At 39.1% G+C, this 17,350-nt stretch overlaps 1 protein-coding gene across 2 annotated transcripts in view; it reads left to right on the forward strand.

Annotated features, from left to right (window-relative positions):
- LOC124721448 (tyrosine-protein phosphatase 99A-like) overlaps nt 1-15,072 on the forward strand; it is a 524,901-nt gene extending 509,829 nt beyond the window's left edge. For both annotated transcript variants that reach the window (XM_047246429.1, XM_047246430.1), the window contains one exon: nt 12,806-15,072. In XM_047246429.1, coding sequence (XP_047102385.1) covers nt 12,806-13,006 — 201 coding nt within the window. In that variant the 3' untranslated portion in view covers nt 13,007-15,072. The remainder of the gene's footprint in view (nt 1-12,805) is intronic.
- Nucleotides 15,073-17,350: the final 2,278 nt, after the last annotated feature.

Below are 17,350 nucleotides of genomic sequence, written 5' to 3' on the forward strand. Positions count from 1 at the left end.
ATGTCTTAATAAATCCTAAATGTCTGGCATCAGGTATGTCATGGAATTTCTGTAGAACATCTAAGCACATGTGTTTAGGAATCACTGGTAGTCACCTCTTTCCAAATGGATCGACGTTTTTCTTTCAAAGTAATCCATTAACTACATTAAATTGTCCTTTCACATCCTTTGACCAATTTAAGGCAAGCATAATTCGAGATATCTTGGCACCCTCCTTCTGCTCAGCAGAGAGATCCTGGAATGCAGCGAGACAGCCACTATCTTATCAAAGTCTTGATGGTCTTGCACAGGGTTTCTTGAGAGACAGTCGGCATCTTGGTGTTTTCTTCCACTAATGTACACTTTGGTAATGTCATACTCTTGAAGATTTGGTGCCCACCAGGTGAGTTGCCCTGTTGGATCCTTAAGACCTGTCAACCAACAAAGTGAATCATGGTCTGTAACAACTGTCAAAATTTGCACATGGCCCAGATCACAGCAAGACATTCTCTTTCTGTAGTTGAGTAGTTTCTCTTGGCTTTTGTAAGTATCCTAGAAGCATAGGCTATAATCTTCTCTTTTCCATCTGAAATTTGCACCAGAACAGCACCGATCCCATGCCTACTGGCATCTGTGTGTAGTTCTGTAGGTGCTCTCTCATCATACAGAACAAGTACAGGGTCAGTCGTCAGAGCTTTTTGCAGCACATCGAAAGAATCTTGTTGAGCACTACCCCAGACAAATTTAGCATCGGCTTTTAACAACTCTTCGAGTGGTCTGGCTTTGATGCAAAAGTCTTTGATAAAATGACGGTAATACCAACATAATCCGAGGAAGCTTCTCACATCACTAATACTTTTAGGAATAGGAAATTCCATTATAGATCTCACCTTTTCTGGATCTGACCGGACATCTTCGTTTGACACAAGGTGTTCAATATTTTGAATTATTTTGCTCCATAGAGAGACTTTCTTGGATTAAGTTTCTGTCCGCCTTGTTGGAGACACTTAAGAACGGCCCTCAGTCGTTTTATGTGTTCATCAAATGTCTCTGAGAACACTACAATGTCATCTTAATAACAAAGACACGTCATCCACTTCAGGCGACTTAGTAATTATCCATCATCTGTTAAAAAGTTGCTGGTGCATTACACAAGCCAAATGGCATTAACTTAAACTCATACAGGCCTTCAGGGATGATGAATGCAGTTTTCTCACGATCAGCCTCATCTACTTTGATTTGCCAGTATCCTGTGTAAATGTCCATGGTTGAGAAAAACTTAGCCCCCTTCAGACAATCTAGTGTATCATCAATTTATGGAAGAGGGTAAACATCCTTTTTAGTTATCAAGCTTCCTGTAATCAACACAAAAGCACCAACTGCCATCCTTCTTCCTAACAGGAACCACTGGTGACATCCATGGGCTTTTCGAAGGCTGAATGATGTCATTCTTCATCATTTTATCTACCTTGGCCCGAATTATTCAATGTTCTGTTGCTGACATGTGGTATGCTTTCTGGCTTATTGGTTGATGATCTCCAGTGCTAATCCACTACTTCACCGCTGACTTGTCTAATTTGCTCTTCACCTGTGGATTGAAGTATTCAGAGAACTCTTGAAGAATGGCAAATAGGTTCTTCTGTTATTTCTTAGTGAGATCTGGTGATAGTCAAGCTAGAAGATCGTGTCTCGTAGTGGTAGTGCCAATTTTTCCCACAGACTTGGCATGAGAGCTTTCTATGATGCTCCGCTGTTTGGCAATTTACGGCTCAGCGTTTGCTATGCACATGCATCTTGGAAGGATCTGTGATTCTCGGTGACAGTTAACTATCCACGGTTCACCAAATCCGTTCTTAAACAAGATGACAGAGGCTGGGATGACCAAGTTATTCTTCAGTGGTATGCCTCTCTTACATTCCACTACAAGATCCATGGGTTGATGCATGGCATGACACATGACAGTTACCTTTGTAGCACTGACTGCAGGAATGATCACTTCATTCAGCACACTCGGATGTGCATCTTCCTGTCCACAGTATCTCATCTCATCTACCATAATCTTCGGGCAACCACAATCTATAATTGCCTGAGAAGCTTTCAAAAAGTCCCATAGGAGAATGACGTCATGACTACACTCTTGTAAGACAATGAATTGTAATGGCTGTGTATGGCCACTTATACCCATATGAATGACACATCTTCCTGTAGGTTTTACATATTTCCCATTAGTCACCTTCAGCAGAGATGTTTTGTTGGAACAGAAAAGGGCGGTAATGGCAGTGGCACGTTAAGTGCCCTCCGCCACACAGTTGGGTGGCTTGCGGAGTATAAATGTAGATGTAGATGTAGATATGGTTTTCTGCAATTGGCAATGGTACTTCCCCGAAATGACTGAATATGATGCTCCAAAGTCCACAAGAGCTTGAGCTGGGTGGCCGTCCATCAGGATATTGACGTAGTTTCCTATCATTTTTGTAGTGATCGACGTCGGAGGATTTTTTTCTTCGGCGGCCTCACCTCCAAGGAAGGTATGGCGGCTAGGTGATTGGCTGGAGCTACTAAACGGTAATGGAGACCTTGATCAGCATGTTGGGGAGCGTCCTCTCCAGCGGCTAGTTTGCAGCGATGGTAACCTACATCGTCCTGCACCCACATCTTCTTTTTCATCTTCGTCATACGAGTTGGCTTCGGCTAAGATCGGTCTGCTGTCTTCTGGCGCGGGCGTCATCACATATCCACCACCTTTCTCGACAGTAGCGCACCACATGTCCTGGTTGTCTGCAGTGGAAACATACTGGTTGGTTATCCTGGGTCCTCCAGACGTCAGTCTTCCTTGGTGCCCAAAAAGGTTCCTCATGCGGAATTGTAGTAAAGTAACTTTGTCTGGGTCTCAACTTTTTCACCATTTTAAAAGGAAATGAAGGACAGGAGATTGGGTTCAATGTCTGTTCCATTTCCTCCCCTATGATCTCTTGAAGAGTCTCAGTTTTTTGCTCGCCATGCAATCCAAGTGCCTTCTGAACTTCCTCTCTTACTATCTGATGAAGAACACTTGTGTAATCAGTTGCTTCCTCCATCACAGATATTGATATGACATTTGGAAGCCGTTCAAACTTTTTGCGTGTAATTCTGGTTTGATGCATTGTCTCGATATACTTGGCACCATTTTATGAAGTCACCTGCTGTGGAAACCTCCTTCAGGAGTATGGCTTGATACATGTCCTCAGCAACACTCTTCATGAGATGTGCAACCTTATCTTCCTCCTTCATTCTAGGATCCACTATTTTACACAGCTCCAAGACCTCTTGAATGTAGGATGCTGTAGTTTCTCTTGGACGCTGTGCCCTGCACTTTAATTTATCTTCAGATTTGCACTTCTGTCGTTGTGTGTCACCGAAATACTTGTGCAGTTCTGCCTGGAATACTTGCCAGCTTGTGAACTTCTCCTTGTTGTTCTCATACCATTGCTTGGCAGTGCCCTCCAAGTAGAAAAACACATTAGCCAAACACACGGTGTCATCCCATTTGTTAAATTTGGCTATACACTCATATTCCTTCAGCCACTTGTTTCGATCTTGGACATCATCACCAGAGAATCCAGAAGGATGTCTCATGTGGTAACACACAGTTGCTGTCATCGTAACGTCTTCTTCTTCTTCTGTCTTCGATAGATTGCGATCTGTTGAATATGGCTCGAACTCTGGTTTCTCACCATGTAAACGGCGGCTCTGTCATGGCCTGATGAGAGCCAAGGTGTCGCTGATAATGTGCGCTATCACAAGTTCCAATACCCGGCGCCTCCTTCAGAGTAATGTCACGTAGAAGAAGGTGTAATTAGATGAATGACGAACACTAACTTCACTTAACGAAGGTTTATTCAGCACTTGCACATACAAGAGCACGGAGTTAACTGCCTCCATCCAGAACACATACAGTATATACACAGTTACAGAACATTCCAGTACAATAATTCTTGACATTTGTGGATACTTCTAGAATGTAATCAATCCGAATATAGAAATTAAAATTTTAGAGTTCAGGTGACACTTCATGCAACAGTCTTGTATCATAACAACTACACCAGGGTGACTGTGGTACTCAGCTTCTTCTGCGACAATATTGTTACATTCCATCCTGGATTTTCCATTGTTTGATTGTTAGAAGTTTTTGATACTTTTGCATACAATTATCTTCTGTTATCTTCATATAGGTGCTTTCCTTCTCATATTTTAAGACTTCTTTATTTTTTTGTCTCCTCACCATTGTAATAATCTTGTAGTATCATTTTACATGATTGTGGAGACTATACATTGCTTCACCTGTGGCAGGAGACCACCAACATGAGTGGCATATAATTTACTTTTGGTTCTCCACTTTTTCAAGAACACATCCACATATCTGATTTTCCATTTGGACATAGCAGAAAAAAAATAAAAACCTAAATTATCTTCAGATTACAAATGGTGATAATACTGTCAGCACTTTTGGAAGAAAAATTCAAAAATCTATACAAACTTCAACATTTTTTTTCTTAGAATTAGGGAAAATCTGTACCAAAATGTTTGAATTGCTTGAACATGCATATGTAGAAGACTAGTTAAACCACATGCTGTGTGCCAATTGATTCAAGTATTTTAAAGAGGGTAGAACATTGATGAAGGAAGACCAGTCAATTAGATGAGCTTCTCCATCAGCTGGTGATCATCTTGTGGTGATTGTCTGTTTCTTGGAAATTGTCAGTTAAAAGTTGCTGTGAAAAAGTGAATCACTAACAGTCAAGAGATGAAAGAAAATCAAAATGATGAAAAAAAACTCCCTTGAGAAATGTGTGATGGGGAATTACTTGTGTCTGTGGCTACAAAATGTAAACAAAGGTGCAGTTACTATCGTGATTGGGAAAGGGTCTGTTGCCAAAAGAAAGCATGCATGTATAGATCCATCATCTAAGTGTGGATGAACGTGTTCTTTGATTGACAAGATGCCATGCATCATGAGTTCCTAGCCTCTGGGCATACAGCAAACAGAGAATTGTATTAAAGGTTTTGAACAATTTGCCAATGATCTGTGTGTATAAAGAAGGGTGACACACACACACACACACACACACACACACACACACACTATTAGCTCCAAGGCATTGCTACACAGCTTGTTGGAAAACCAAGACTCCTGAAGCAGCTGTAAATTATACAGACATCATCAAATAAAACAGCATTAGGCAATTAAGCTGGACATAGGTCCTGATAAACTTTGTGCTGATGTACTATGAACATTTCATGGAGGGTTTGCTCGCAGGTGTACTGCACAGTATTTCAGTGCCATTTTCCTCAGGTGCTGTGAGTTTTTCTGTTCTGTAGACTCACTGCCTGAACTCCAACCACACCGTGAAGTAATGTTGGTCTCATACTGCTGTTTACAGATGGGTTCAATTCCTGACACCCACTATGCCCCTTGGTGCTCTTTCTCAGAGCCCACACTGATATCCATGAAACATAAATTCCATCTGCCTTCTCCATCTCTGTTTGATGTGATGGCTGGCAAGATTCCAAACCTTGTTTAAATTGAAATTTCCATCCCTGTTTATTGTGATTGTTGACAGTTTATTTTGTGAGATTCCTTAATTATGCTGTCCCAGAAACTTTGCCTTTGCACTACAAGATCGGTCTCATCATATTTCATTTCATGATTACATATGAGGCATTGCTCAGTGACAGCTGATTTGCTTGGTTGTTATAGTGGAGTGTGTCACTGATGTTTCTTGCATCTCTCTTCAACTTTTCTGATAGTTTGTCCAACATAAGACATGCCACATTCTCATGGGTTGTGATATATACCCAAATACAGCTTGATCAATTGTCGAAATATTGAGCATAAAATGGAAATGATAAATTGGCAATGCACATGGAACCACACCATCAATCATGATGACAAAATCTGTGGGAACATTTCCTGTGCATTTTGAAGCAGCACTAACTCCATTGAATGACATTCTGCAGACTATGCTTTGTGACTGACCTGCTTCAAGGTGTCTGAGGAATCTTCCCTGCAAAACAGGTTTCAAATAGCATCTCTTTGAGATTACATTCTAAACATATATAGCGATTTCTCACAATCATTATTTAGATTTTCCTGTTTTTGTCAGTTATGCTTAACTTTTGACACTAGTGAACTTGCAACAGTGTACCTCTAGAGACAAATGAGGATCTAATAATTGTAACTGAAAAATAATTTTGTTTTCACTTTTAAATGTAAATTTAAAATTTTGTCATGAATGGATGATGTCGTGTGGACAAAGTTAACAGCTCTGATTTCTGTTACCTAATTTACTAAATTAGGATGCAAGATCTCAATAAATTATGCTGTTACTGATAGTCATAACCACCTCTCCCACACAAGGTAATTAAGGTTTTTAAAACTTATTGCTAGTTTTCTCTAACACTTTTTCCATGTCTAATGGTTCCATTATTGCTGACATGTACCAGCTGGTATTCTGCAGAATCAGTTGAGATAAAAATATTTAATTTTTCGTTCTCCCATGGCTAATGGAAATGGTACCATGACATGGAGCATACAATCTCTAATACCAACAAACACATTCCTGATTTGCATTGCACCTCAAATCAATGGTGGTATTGTATTATCATCTAGTGTGTTACATTTTGTATATTATTCTGTTACCTTCAACATTCCTTAGTATTCAAGGAGTCCTTCTGAAACTATTTTTGTGTGTGTGTGTGTGTGTGTGTGTGTGTGTGTGTGTGTGTGTGTGTGTGTGTGTGTGTCCCACAGTAGTAACCTACAAACTATTGCATATTGCATTTGTAATCAGTGTGACATGCACGAATCTCACACTTACATTAACAGGATGCAGACGAATAATACCTTTGAAAACTTTCACTTGTTACAACTTTGACATGTTGTGCACTTCATTTAAATATTTCTTCTGCTTCATCAAGGTTTTTTTAAGACTTTGGTGTGTGCTACCAATCTTCCCATGTGTGTTTCATTATTTTGTGCCTCTGAAACCTTGCCTATGTGTCTGCAGATCTTCCCAAATGTAGTTACCCGCTCTCTAAGTTTTGTCAAAATCTCATTATCCATCACACACCAGTTCTTGACATTCATTCACACTTAATTATCAGTTTCCATGGATTAAATGTCTGTTACATTACCTTTCACACATGATCTTTCATGCCAGCTCATAGTTTACCACGTGCCTTGCATTGTATAACACTATTGTGGTGATTTTCATACCTTGTCTCTTCAAAGGTATCAATCAAATTGTGTTTTCTCTTTTTCAACATTACACACTTATTTTACTGATTATGTGTATGTTCCAGTATGGCTTCATTGATAGTGTCTTCCAACTCAGTGACACTACTTGCTGTGTGCTCAACTGAACATTTCAGTAGCCCAACTTTTGTCATCTTTCATATTCTATTTACTTACTTCCTTTGTTTACATCGACAGATTCCAACTTTAACGTACAGTACACAACCACGGGTCATGTATTATTTGATTTATTTTGACAGGTTTAGCTTATCAAATGTGAGTATCCTTAAACATTCATTGCCCTAGTGGGAACACTTTAAAAGTACTACACAGTGCCATCATAAACAATTTGTGCGGCTGTTCAAGTACAAGAATCTAGAGAAATCAGTGGTGGCCAGACACAGCCTTATGTATAACCGTTATTAGATTAGATTAGATTTACTTTCATTCCAATTGATCCATAGTGAGGAGGTCCTCCAGGATGTGGAACATGTCAGAAAAACAACAATACATGACAAATATTTACAACTAAAACAAATAAGCTAATGTACCATTCCACAGGTCCCTAGTGGAATGATCGTCATTTTTTAATGAACACTATATGAAAGTCATTTTACAAATACTAATGCACTGAATTCAAAATAAAAAAGTTTTTATTTATTTATAATGTAATAAACATGTAATACAACTACTATAATACTTATTTACAATGAACACATTACTGCATTGAAATTGTGCAGAAGTTATTTTGTACTTATATACACTCCTGGAAATGGAAAAAAGAACACATTGACACCGGTGTGTCAGACCCACCATACTTGCTCCGGACACTGCGAGAGGGCTGTACAAGCAATGATCACACGCACGGCACAGCGGACACACCAGGAACCGCGGTGTTGGCCATCGAATGGCGCTAGCTGCGCAGCATTTGTGCACCGCCGCCATCAGTGTCAGCCAGTTTGCCATGGCATACGGAGCTCCATCGCAGTCTTTAACACTGGTAGCATGCCGCGACAGCGTGGACGTGAACCGTATGTGCAGTTGACGGACTTTGAGCGAGGGCGTATAGTGGGCATGCGGGAGGCCGGGTGGACGTACCGCCGAATTGCTCAACACGTGGGGCGTGAGGTCTCCACAGTACATCGATGTTGTCGCCAGTGGTCAGCGGAAGGTGCACGTGCCCGTCGACCTGGGACCGGACCGCAGCGACGCACGGATGCACGCCAAGACCGTAGGATCCTACGCAGTGCCGTAGGGGACCGCACCGCCACTTCCCAGCAAATTAGGGACACTGCTGCTCCTGGGGTATCGGCGAGGACCATTCGCAACCGTCTCCATGAAGCTGGGCTACGGTCCCGCACACCGTTAGGCCGTCTTCCGCTCACGCCCCAACATCGTGCAGCCCGCCTCCAGTGGTGTCGCGACAGGCGTGAATGGAGGGACGAATGGAGACGTGTCGTCTTCAGCAATGAGAGTCACTTCTGCCTTGGTGCCAATGATGGTCGTATGCGTGTTTGGTGCCGTGCAGGTGAGCGCCACAATCAGGACTGCATACGACCGAGGCACACAGGGCCAACACCCGGCATCATGGTGTGGGGAGCGATCTCCTACACTGGCCGTACACCACTGGTGATCGTCGAGGGGACACTGAATAGTGCACGGTACATCCAAACCGTCATCAAACCCATCGTTCTACCATTCCTAGACCGGCAAGGGAACTTGCTGTTACAACAGGACAATGCACGTCCGCATGTATCCCGTGCCACCCAACGTGCTCTAGAAGGTGTACGTCAACTACCCTGGCCAGCAAGATCTCCGGATCTGTCCCCCATTGAGCATGTTTGGGACTGGATGAAGCGTCGTCTCACACGGTCTGCACGTCCAGCACGAACGCTGGTCCAACTGAGGCGCCAGGTGGAAATGGCATGGCAAGCCGTTCCACAGAACTACATCCAGCATCTCTACGATCGTCTCCATGGGAGAATAGCAGCCTGCATTGCTGCGAAAGGTGGATATACACTGTACTAGTGCCGACATTGTGCATGCTCTGTTGCCTGTGTCTATGTGCCTGTGGTTCTGTCAGTGTGATCATGTGATGTATCTGACCCCAGGAATGTGTCAATAAAGTTTCCCCTTCCTGGGACAATGAATTCACGGTGTTCTTATTTCAATTTCCAGGAGTTGAAAACGTGTGTTCCTGAATAATGCACACCTTTTTGTACAAGACTAAGTGACTTTAAATCCTTGTGAGGATTATTTTTATTTCTAGTATTGATTCCATGAATTGAGCTGTTGGTTTGAAAAAGTGATATATTTTTAATGACAAATTTCATTAAGGAATAAATATATTGGGAAGTAGTAGTTAGTATACCTAGTTCCCTAAACAGGCTTCTGCAGGATGTTCTTGAGTTCACACCACATATAACTCTTACTGCACATTTTTGTGCCCGGAAAACTTTAGCTTGGCTTGATGAATTACCCCCAAAAAATAATCCCATATGACATTATGGAATGAAAGTAAGCATAGTATGCCAGCTTTTTCATTTTTATATCCCCTATGTCTGACAAAATTCGCATTGCAAACAGAGATTTGTTAAGACACTTCAGCAGTTCTGTGGTGTGCTCCTCCCAGTTGAATTTATTATCAAGCTGTAATCCCAAGAATTTAACACTGTCCACTTCTTCTATCTTCTTGTCATCGTATGTTAGACATATATTCGTGGGACGTCCCTTACAAGTTCTGAACTGCATGTAGTGTGTTTTTTCAAAGTTTAGTGACAAAGAATTGGCTAGGAACCAGTGATTAATGTCCACAAATATTTTATTTGCTGATCTTTCTAAGACTACACTTGATTTGCTATTTATTGCACTGTTTGTATCATCGGCAAACAAAACGAACTTGGCATCTGGTAATGTTACTGATGAAAGGTCATTGATATACACAAGAATAAGTAAGGGCCCCAAAATGGAACCTTGTGGGACCCCACATGTAATTAGTTCCCAGTTGGATGATGCCTGATAGCTTGATACATGTCTCTTTCCTAATAACACCCTTTGTTTCCTGCCAGAGATATAAGATTTGAACCATTTTGCAGCATTTCCTGTTGCACTATAATACTCTAATTTACTTAAAAGGATATTGTGATTTACACAGTCAAATGCCTTTGACAGATCACAAAATATGCCAGTTGCCTACAATTTTTTGTCTAATGAATTAAGCACATTTTCACTGTAAGTGTAGATAGCCTTCTCAATATCAGAACCTTTTAGAAATCCAAACTGTGACTTTGACTGTATGTTATCTGAGATAAGATGGTTATAAAGCTGACTGTACATTACTTTTTCGAAAACTTTTGAGAATGCTGGCAACAGTGAAACTGGACGGAAATTTGATGCTATTTCTTTATCTCCCTTCTTAAACAGTGGCTTAACCTCAGCATATTTCAGCCATTCAGGAAATATTTCACTGATAAATGACTGGTTGCACAGATAGCTTAATATGTTACTTAGCTCAGAATCACATTCTTTAATTAACTTTGTTGATATTTCATCATACCCACTAGATGTTTTTGATTTTAAAGATTTTATGATGGACATTATTTCTGTTGGGGTAGTGAGGGTCAAATTCATATTATGGAAGTTGCTTGAAATTTCTAGTCTGAGGTATTCCATAGCAGCATCTACCGAACCTGACAACCCCATCTTTTTGGTAACAATTATAAAATGTTTATTAAAAAGTTCTGCTGCAACACTATGCACATCTGTCACCAATGTATCATTTACTCTTAATGCTATGTGTTCCTCTTCATGTCTGGTTCTACCAGTCTCCTCCTTCACTATATCCCATATTGTCTTTATTTTGTTATCTGATATGACTATCTTTTCCTTGTAATATATTTGCTTTGACATCCGTATTATAGTCTTTAATATTTTGCAGTATTTCTTGTAATGTGCTATAGCATCAACATCGGAAATGTTTCGGATTGACAGATACAGTTTTCTTTTTGTTTTACAAGATACCCCTATTCCTCAAGTAATCCATGGCTTTTTTGTAGACTTTGGTCTAACCTTGGTAAGTTTTGGGGGAAAACAGTGTTCGAATAAGGTAAGCACTTTATTAGCAAAAGTGTCCTATTTTTCATTCATGCCATGAGCACTGTAAACATCAGTCCAGTGAATGTCTCTGAGGAGTGCCCTAAAATAATCAATTTTTGGCTTATTGATTACCCTCTTGAGCTCAGATTTAACAGATTTTATATCCTGTTCAGTATTAACATTTAACAGAAGGAACTGCATGTCGTGGCCTGAGAGGCCATTGACTATTGGTTTTGTAATATAATTTTGTTCATTGGACTCTTCAATAAAGATATTATCAATGGCTGTTTGTGAGCAAGTTGCTACACTAGTGGGGAACTTTACAGTGGGAATTAAGTTGAATGATAGTGTTACTAACTCAAATAAGTTCTTATTGGGAGAGTCTTTAAGGAAATCTACATTGAAATCACCAGCAACCACTATTTCTTTGTTTTTGGTTGTTAAATGGGCCATTACAGCCTCAAGGTGGTTTACAAACAGATTAAAGTTACCTGCAGGTGCTCGATATACACTTAATATTATGAAGGATTTTTTGTGAAATTCTAATTCTGTTGCACATGCTTCCATGTGCTGTTCTAGGCAAAATTTATGAATGTCTATGTTCTTAAATTTATGACAGTTCCTAATGAATGTGGCAACTCCTCCTTTCTCCATTTCTGATCTACAAAAGTGAGATGCTAACCTAAACCCTGTAACACTTAAAAGTTCTATACCAGTGGTCACATGATGTTCAGAGGACACACTTATTCTAGTCCGTGATTCACAGTACTTGGACTCAGTCATCAAGGAGGCTGTGTAAAGCGAAAACTGCATTAACAACTTTAAAAGAGTTATGAGCTACGCATTCAGCAGTACATGGAAATAAGCACTTGAAACTTCAGACCAGTATGCACCATATTGTAAAATCACACTACAGGTGACGTATCATCATTGACACTGCTATGACCTCTGGCCACAGCGGGCACAAAAATCAGAGCACATTCCACAAGAGGTAAAAAATGTTGTCAATCCAAGTTAAGTATTCAACTAGTCAAATAAAATCATTTCCTTTATTGGTGCCTGATAAATTTGAAACAGACAGAGAGAAGAATTACAAACTACACAACCCCCTTTATGGTATAGAATATGCTCAAACCTCTCATAAGGTGGAGAGCTAATGAACAAATGGAGTAATTCTTTGTCAGTGTTATTGATGTGGTGGTCCTTATATTTGTAAAGCAAGCATTGCCTTCTACAAAATACAAAGTTGTGTTTTTCATTATGCATGGCTCCAAACAATGTAAGGGGGAAATTGAGTGTGAGTTCTGATTAGAAGGCTTTATTCTGCAAATTACTATCATACAGATATTACTTTATGCTGAGTGGACTGTCTTTTCACAATATCACAGATATGATTATTTGTGGACCTAAACCTTATGTCTAGAAAATGATTTTAAGTGTTCTTTCTTTCTTTTGCAGGACGATTACTTCATGATGTACAAGGCATTAGCTTGTCTAGTGAGCAATGCTGCCCATCATCCAGTACCTATGTCTGCTTCTGCACCTCCTGACTTGTATCTTACTGCAAATGGCCATGTGAATGGTTTTGTTGGAACTACTAATGGTTGTTCACAAGCTCCTTCACGAGGAACTGGGGATGGTGAAGAACAACCTGTGTAGACTGGAGGTATAAGGCAAGCTCTGTTTTATAGAATTCTGTTTCTGTGAAGTATATGTACATACTCTTTTTCTGAAGAAAGATCAGCAGTAAACCACCAAAGATGTTACAGAATACATAACACTATGTATGTGGTGTCTGTTCTTTTGGACATGTCCGGAAGAACAGACACCATTTTGATTCTGCAGCCACTATGAATCAAGACACAAAGGAATTAAAGGCAATAACTGCCAGTGGGCATTGATTTATATGAATAGGGCAAGTTGAAAATTTTTTCACTCTCAGATCTCCTGTTTACTACACAAGATTTGGTGACCACACACTACTAATGTAATACCTCTGCTCATTAGCCTCATTACTTGTGGCATCTTGCCAATTTCCATAAGAGTTCAAGCATGGTGTGCATCTGCACACATCTGAAAGAACAGGCATCATGTTGATACTGTATAACTACAGTGATGATGGCCAAAGATGCCTTCAGTGCAGATCCACATGAAGCTCAAACACGTAGGAGAAATGGCATGAGGCTACAGGTAATGAGACTAATGACCCGGGGCACTACATCAGTCATGCGCGGTATGAGTTGAGAATTTGGGGCTGGAGTACTAGAGTAGTCCATGTGATTGTGGTGACCACTGCATTGGGACAGTGTAGTAGCCAGCACATCTACCTAGTAAGCAAGAGACCCAGGTTTGAATCCTGGTCCAGCACAAATTTCCATCTTGTCCCCATTGAAATAAATCAGTGCCCACTGGCAGCTGATGTCTTCAATTCCTTTGTGTCTTGACACATAACACTGTTGCAGTCCAAAGTCAAGAAATTTAGCCATAATTGCTTGTATGTTTATGAAAATGATGATGGTATATTACTAGTTGTCTGTCTCTGTATCTAAAATTAGTGTTATATTTGTCAATAAATGTATTTGTGTATCCCTTCTTTTGTTTCAACATGTTGTTGATGTTTCATGTACCTTTAAGCAGAAGGCTGTTGTTAGTTTCCAAGATGTAATAGCATGACAAAACATGAAAAGAAATGTGTGTAGTAGTCACTTGTCCCATTAGTCCATATTTGTGTTATCGAAATTAAGTGTTACAAAATGTGAAACTTAGCTGTGTGTCAATCTGAATTTTATTAGTCATTTGCTGCAGTTAAAGTCAAATGCAGTAGTTCTAGTCCCAGATATTTGGTGTGACACTGATTTATGGAGGGTGCAGGCAAATTGGCATATATATCATTGTGTGTTGGCTGTAAGCTTCAAAGCTACCATGGATTGGTGGTAGATGTGAGGCTGCAAGCTTATGTGAAGAATGATCTCACCTGTCTTATAAATTAACAGCAGATGATGTTATATGTATTATTTTAGTATTAAAATGAATGTTGTATGTAGCTGTTGAACATAAAAGAATATGTGTGATATGTGTTAACTATGTTTCACATTGTAAACTCAGAATTGTGTGTTTCTTTCTCTGTGATGTTCAATAACTATGAAAGATGTAAGACAAGATGCAATTTTATCTCTGAACTGAAAATGTTTGAATGAAATAAAGTGATATTTATGTTAGACTGTTACAAATGAAGATTAAATTAATGTTTTGTCGAAACTTGGTACTATACTGTGAAAGAAAAAAAAAAGTCAATCCTGCCTATTTTATTGCTCTACTTTTTAAGCAGCTAAAAAATGAAACTTTGCTCATGATAGACTTCATAATTAGCTTCATGATCAGTCAAATGTCATCAAGCTTTCAAAATGATGTTTATCACGTGAAAAGTAAGTCCAGCAGAAATTTCATTTTTAAATAATTTTTGAGACATTAGTTTTAAGTGTTTTATACTGTATATATTATAGCTTTTTATGATTGTTCCATGAGAAACATGTACCACACATTATTGTTGATACCGTACCCTTCCTTTACTGTTCCTAGTATTACATTATGTAGTTCATCCAATAAACTGGTCCTGTTACTGTGTGCATGACAAAAACATGACAAAAAACTACATAAAAATGAACTGAATGTTTCTGTGTTGTAATAAAAGCTTTATTTGTCGAATATAGTTGTTATCAAAAGAATATGTCTCTGTCTACATTCATTCAACATGTTAAATGAAAACCAGTTTCAAAATCCATACTGCAGTTTTTGTTTCCAAGTATATGTACCTTGAGAACATGTTTCATGTAGTGAGAAAATATTTTATAAATGTGAAAAATTAAATACATTATTATTTACAAAAACTTCGCACAGTTATTTACCTCACAGCCTAAAGAAAAAATTGATAATATTTCAAAAGCTAATTACCTTGAAGGCCAGCTACATTACAAAGTTTTTAAATGTTGTTTGAAAGATCTATTTGCCTGTTATAGAACTATATATAATTATTGTGATGGAAAATAAGCTGTTTTAACATTGTTGAATGGCGCCCAGAAAACTTCACAGCTATAATTTGTGAAACTATATTCACTGGAAGGTCAGTTTTGAAATTTTCTTTAGTGAAACCCTGTACTTGAAGAGATATTACTTGATTATACAAAAGTTACTATGAGCCAAAAGTTAATAATTGCATAGTGCAGAACAAAAGACTGGACAATATGGTTGCAGTGATCATTGATATCTCTCTCTCTCTCTCTCTCTCTCTCTCCCTCTCCCTCTCCCCCTCCCCCTCCCCATCCCCCCCCCCCCCCACTCTCTCTCTCTCTCTCTCTCTCTCTCTCTCTCTCTCTCTCTCTCTCTCTCTCTCTATCTCTATCTCTATGCCATGAAATACACAGCTCCACACAGAAAACAATATATTGTAAATTCCGTCGTGATACAAAATGTATGTAAGAAGCTGTCAAGTTAATAGTTCATTTATTTATTTATCCACCTGTAGACAATAAATATTGTATGGATGTTGTCCAAAAATACATGTAAATTGTCCAAAAATACATGTAAATTTATGGGAAACAATTTAAGGAAAAGGAACAAACAAAATTTTATATTAAATGGTACAAACAATAATACATACAAAATTGTACAAAGAATAATACTTGGTCGTACAAGACCCAGTAATACAACTTTTTATATATGTATACTAACAGTATTGTAACTGCGTAGTCTGTTTGCCCTAAGGCTTTACTTTTGTCTTCCCTGAACAGGAAGCCCTTATATTCACTACAATAATTCAGTAAAGATTTTACCACACAAAACAGCTGTCCATCAGATATACAAAATTAACAGAAACTTTAGGGGATGAAAGACAGTGTTTTCAGTTTTGCTTTAATATAAACATTATCAGAATTATTTATTTTTAAATAGTCATTTACTGAGTAAAAACACTGCTCAAGTAGAAATTCTGTTTTCATTTTCTAACTTTCTGATGTTGGCTGGCAGTCTGTTGTAGAGTTTTGTACCAATATGACTCACATGCCTTTGTGTGTGTGTGTGTGTGTGTGTGTGTGTGTGTGTGTTTTTCTCCTCTTCTTCTTTTTCTTCTTCTTCTCCTTCTTCTCCTCTCCCCCCCCCCCCCCCCCCCCCAACCCCCTCCTCCCACTGAGTATGGAGTGATGGAGTGCTGTGCTATTTTGGGTATTGTAGTTATGCAAGTCAGCATTTGTCTGAAAATCTGCAAGGTGGGCCCTAACATATAAAACACATTTGTATATATATAAGGGAGGTAGTGCTAGAACTTTAAGCTTGTGGAATAAGAGTTTGCTTTGTGTCTGTGGATGACTGTGTGTTATTATTCGAATAGCCCACTTCTGTAACAGAAAGATTTGTTTTAGATGGCAAGTCGTGGAACCCCAAAATATTATTCCGTATGTTGCAAGAGACTGAAAATAGCCAAAATATGCCATCCTGGCACACTCTGCAGTACAAACATTTGCAATAATTCTAAGAGCAAAATAGGCTGAGTTAAGTTTCTGCACAAGTTTCATTACATGGTCATTAAAATAAAGATTTTCATCCATATGAATCCCCAGCAATATTGTTGATGCAACTCTGTCTAAGGCCTTGTCACCCAATAACAGATCAAGATTTACATTTTGCCATATTTTCCTAAACTGCATATAATTTGTTTTATTTGCATTTAATGTCAGCCAGTTTGCATTGAACCAAGTGTGGACATTCTTTATTACTTGATCAGTAGTTGTTTGCAGCATTTGCTTTGGTGCGCCTATTATCACACTAGGGTCATCTGTGAATAGTATGGCCTTTGCTGCTCCATCTGACGTGTGAATGTCATTTATGTAGAAAAGGAACAATAAGGAACCTAGAACACTGCCTTGCAGCACTCCTATTTCCACTTTTTTTGTACCTGATACTAAATTTATTTTCTGGTTGGAGTAATCTGACATCTCCTATAATCTGTGT

Source organism: Schistocerca piceifrons, chromosome X, assembly GCF_021461385.2.
Source record: "Schistocerca piceifrons isolate TAMUIC-IGC-003096 chromosome X, iqSchPice1.1, whole genome shotgun sequence".
Taxonomy (NCBI): domain Eukaryota; kingdom Metazoa; phylum Arthropoda; class Insecta; order Orthoptera; family Acrididae; genus Schistocerca; species Schistocerca piceifrons.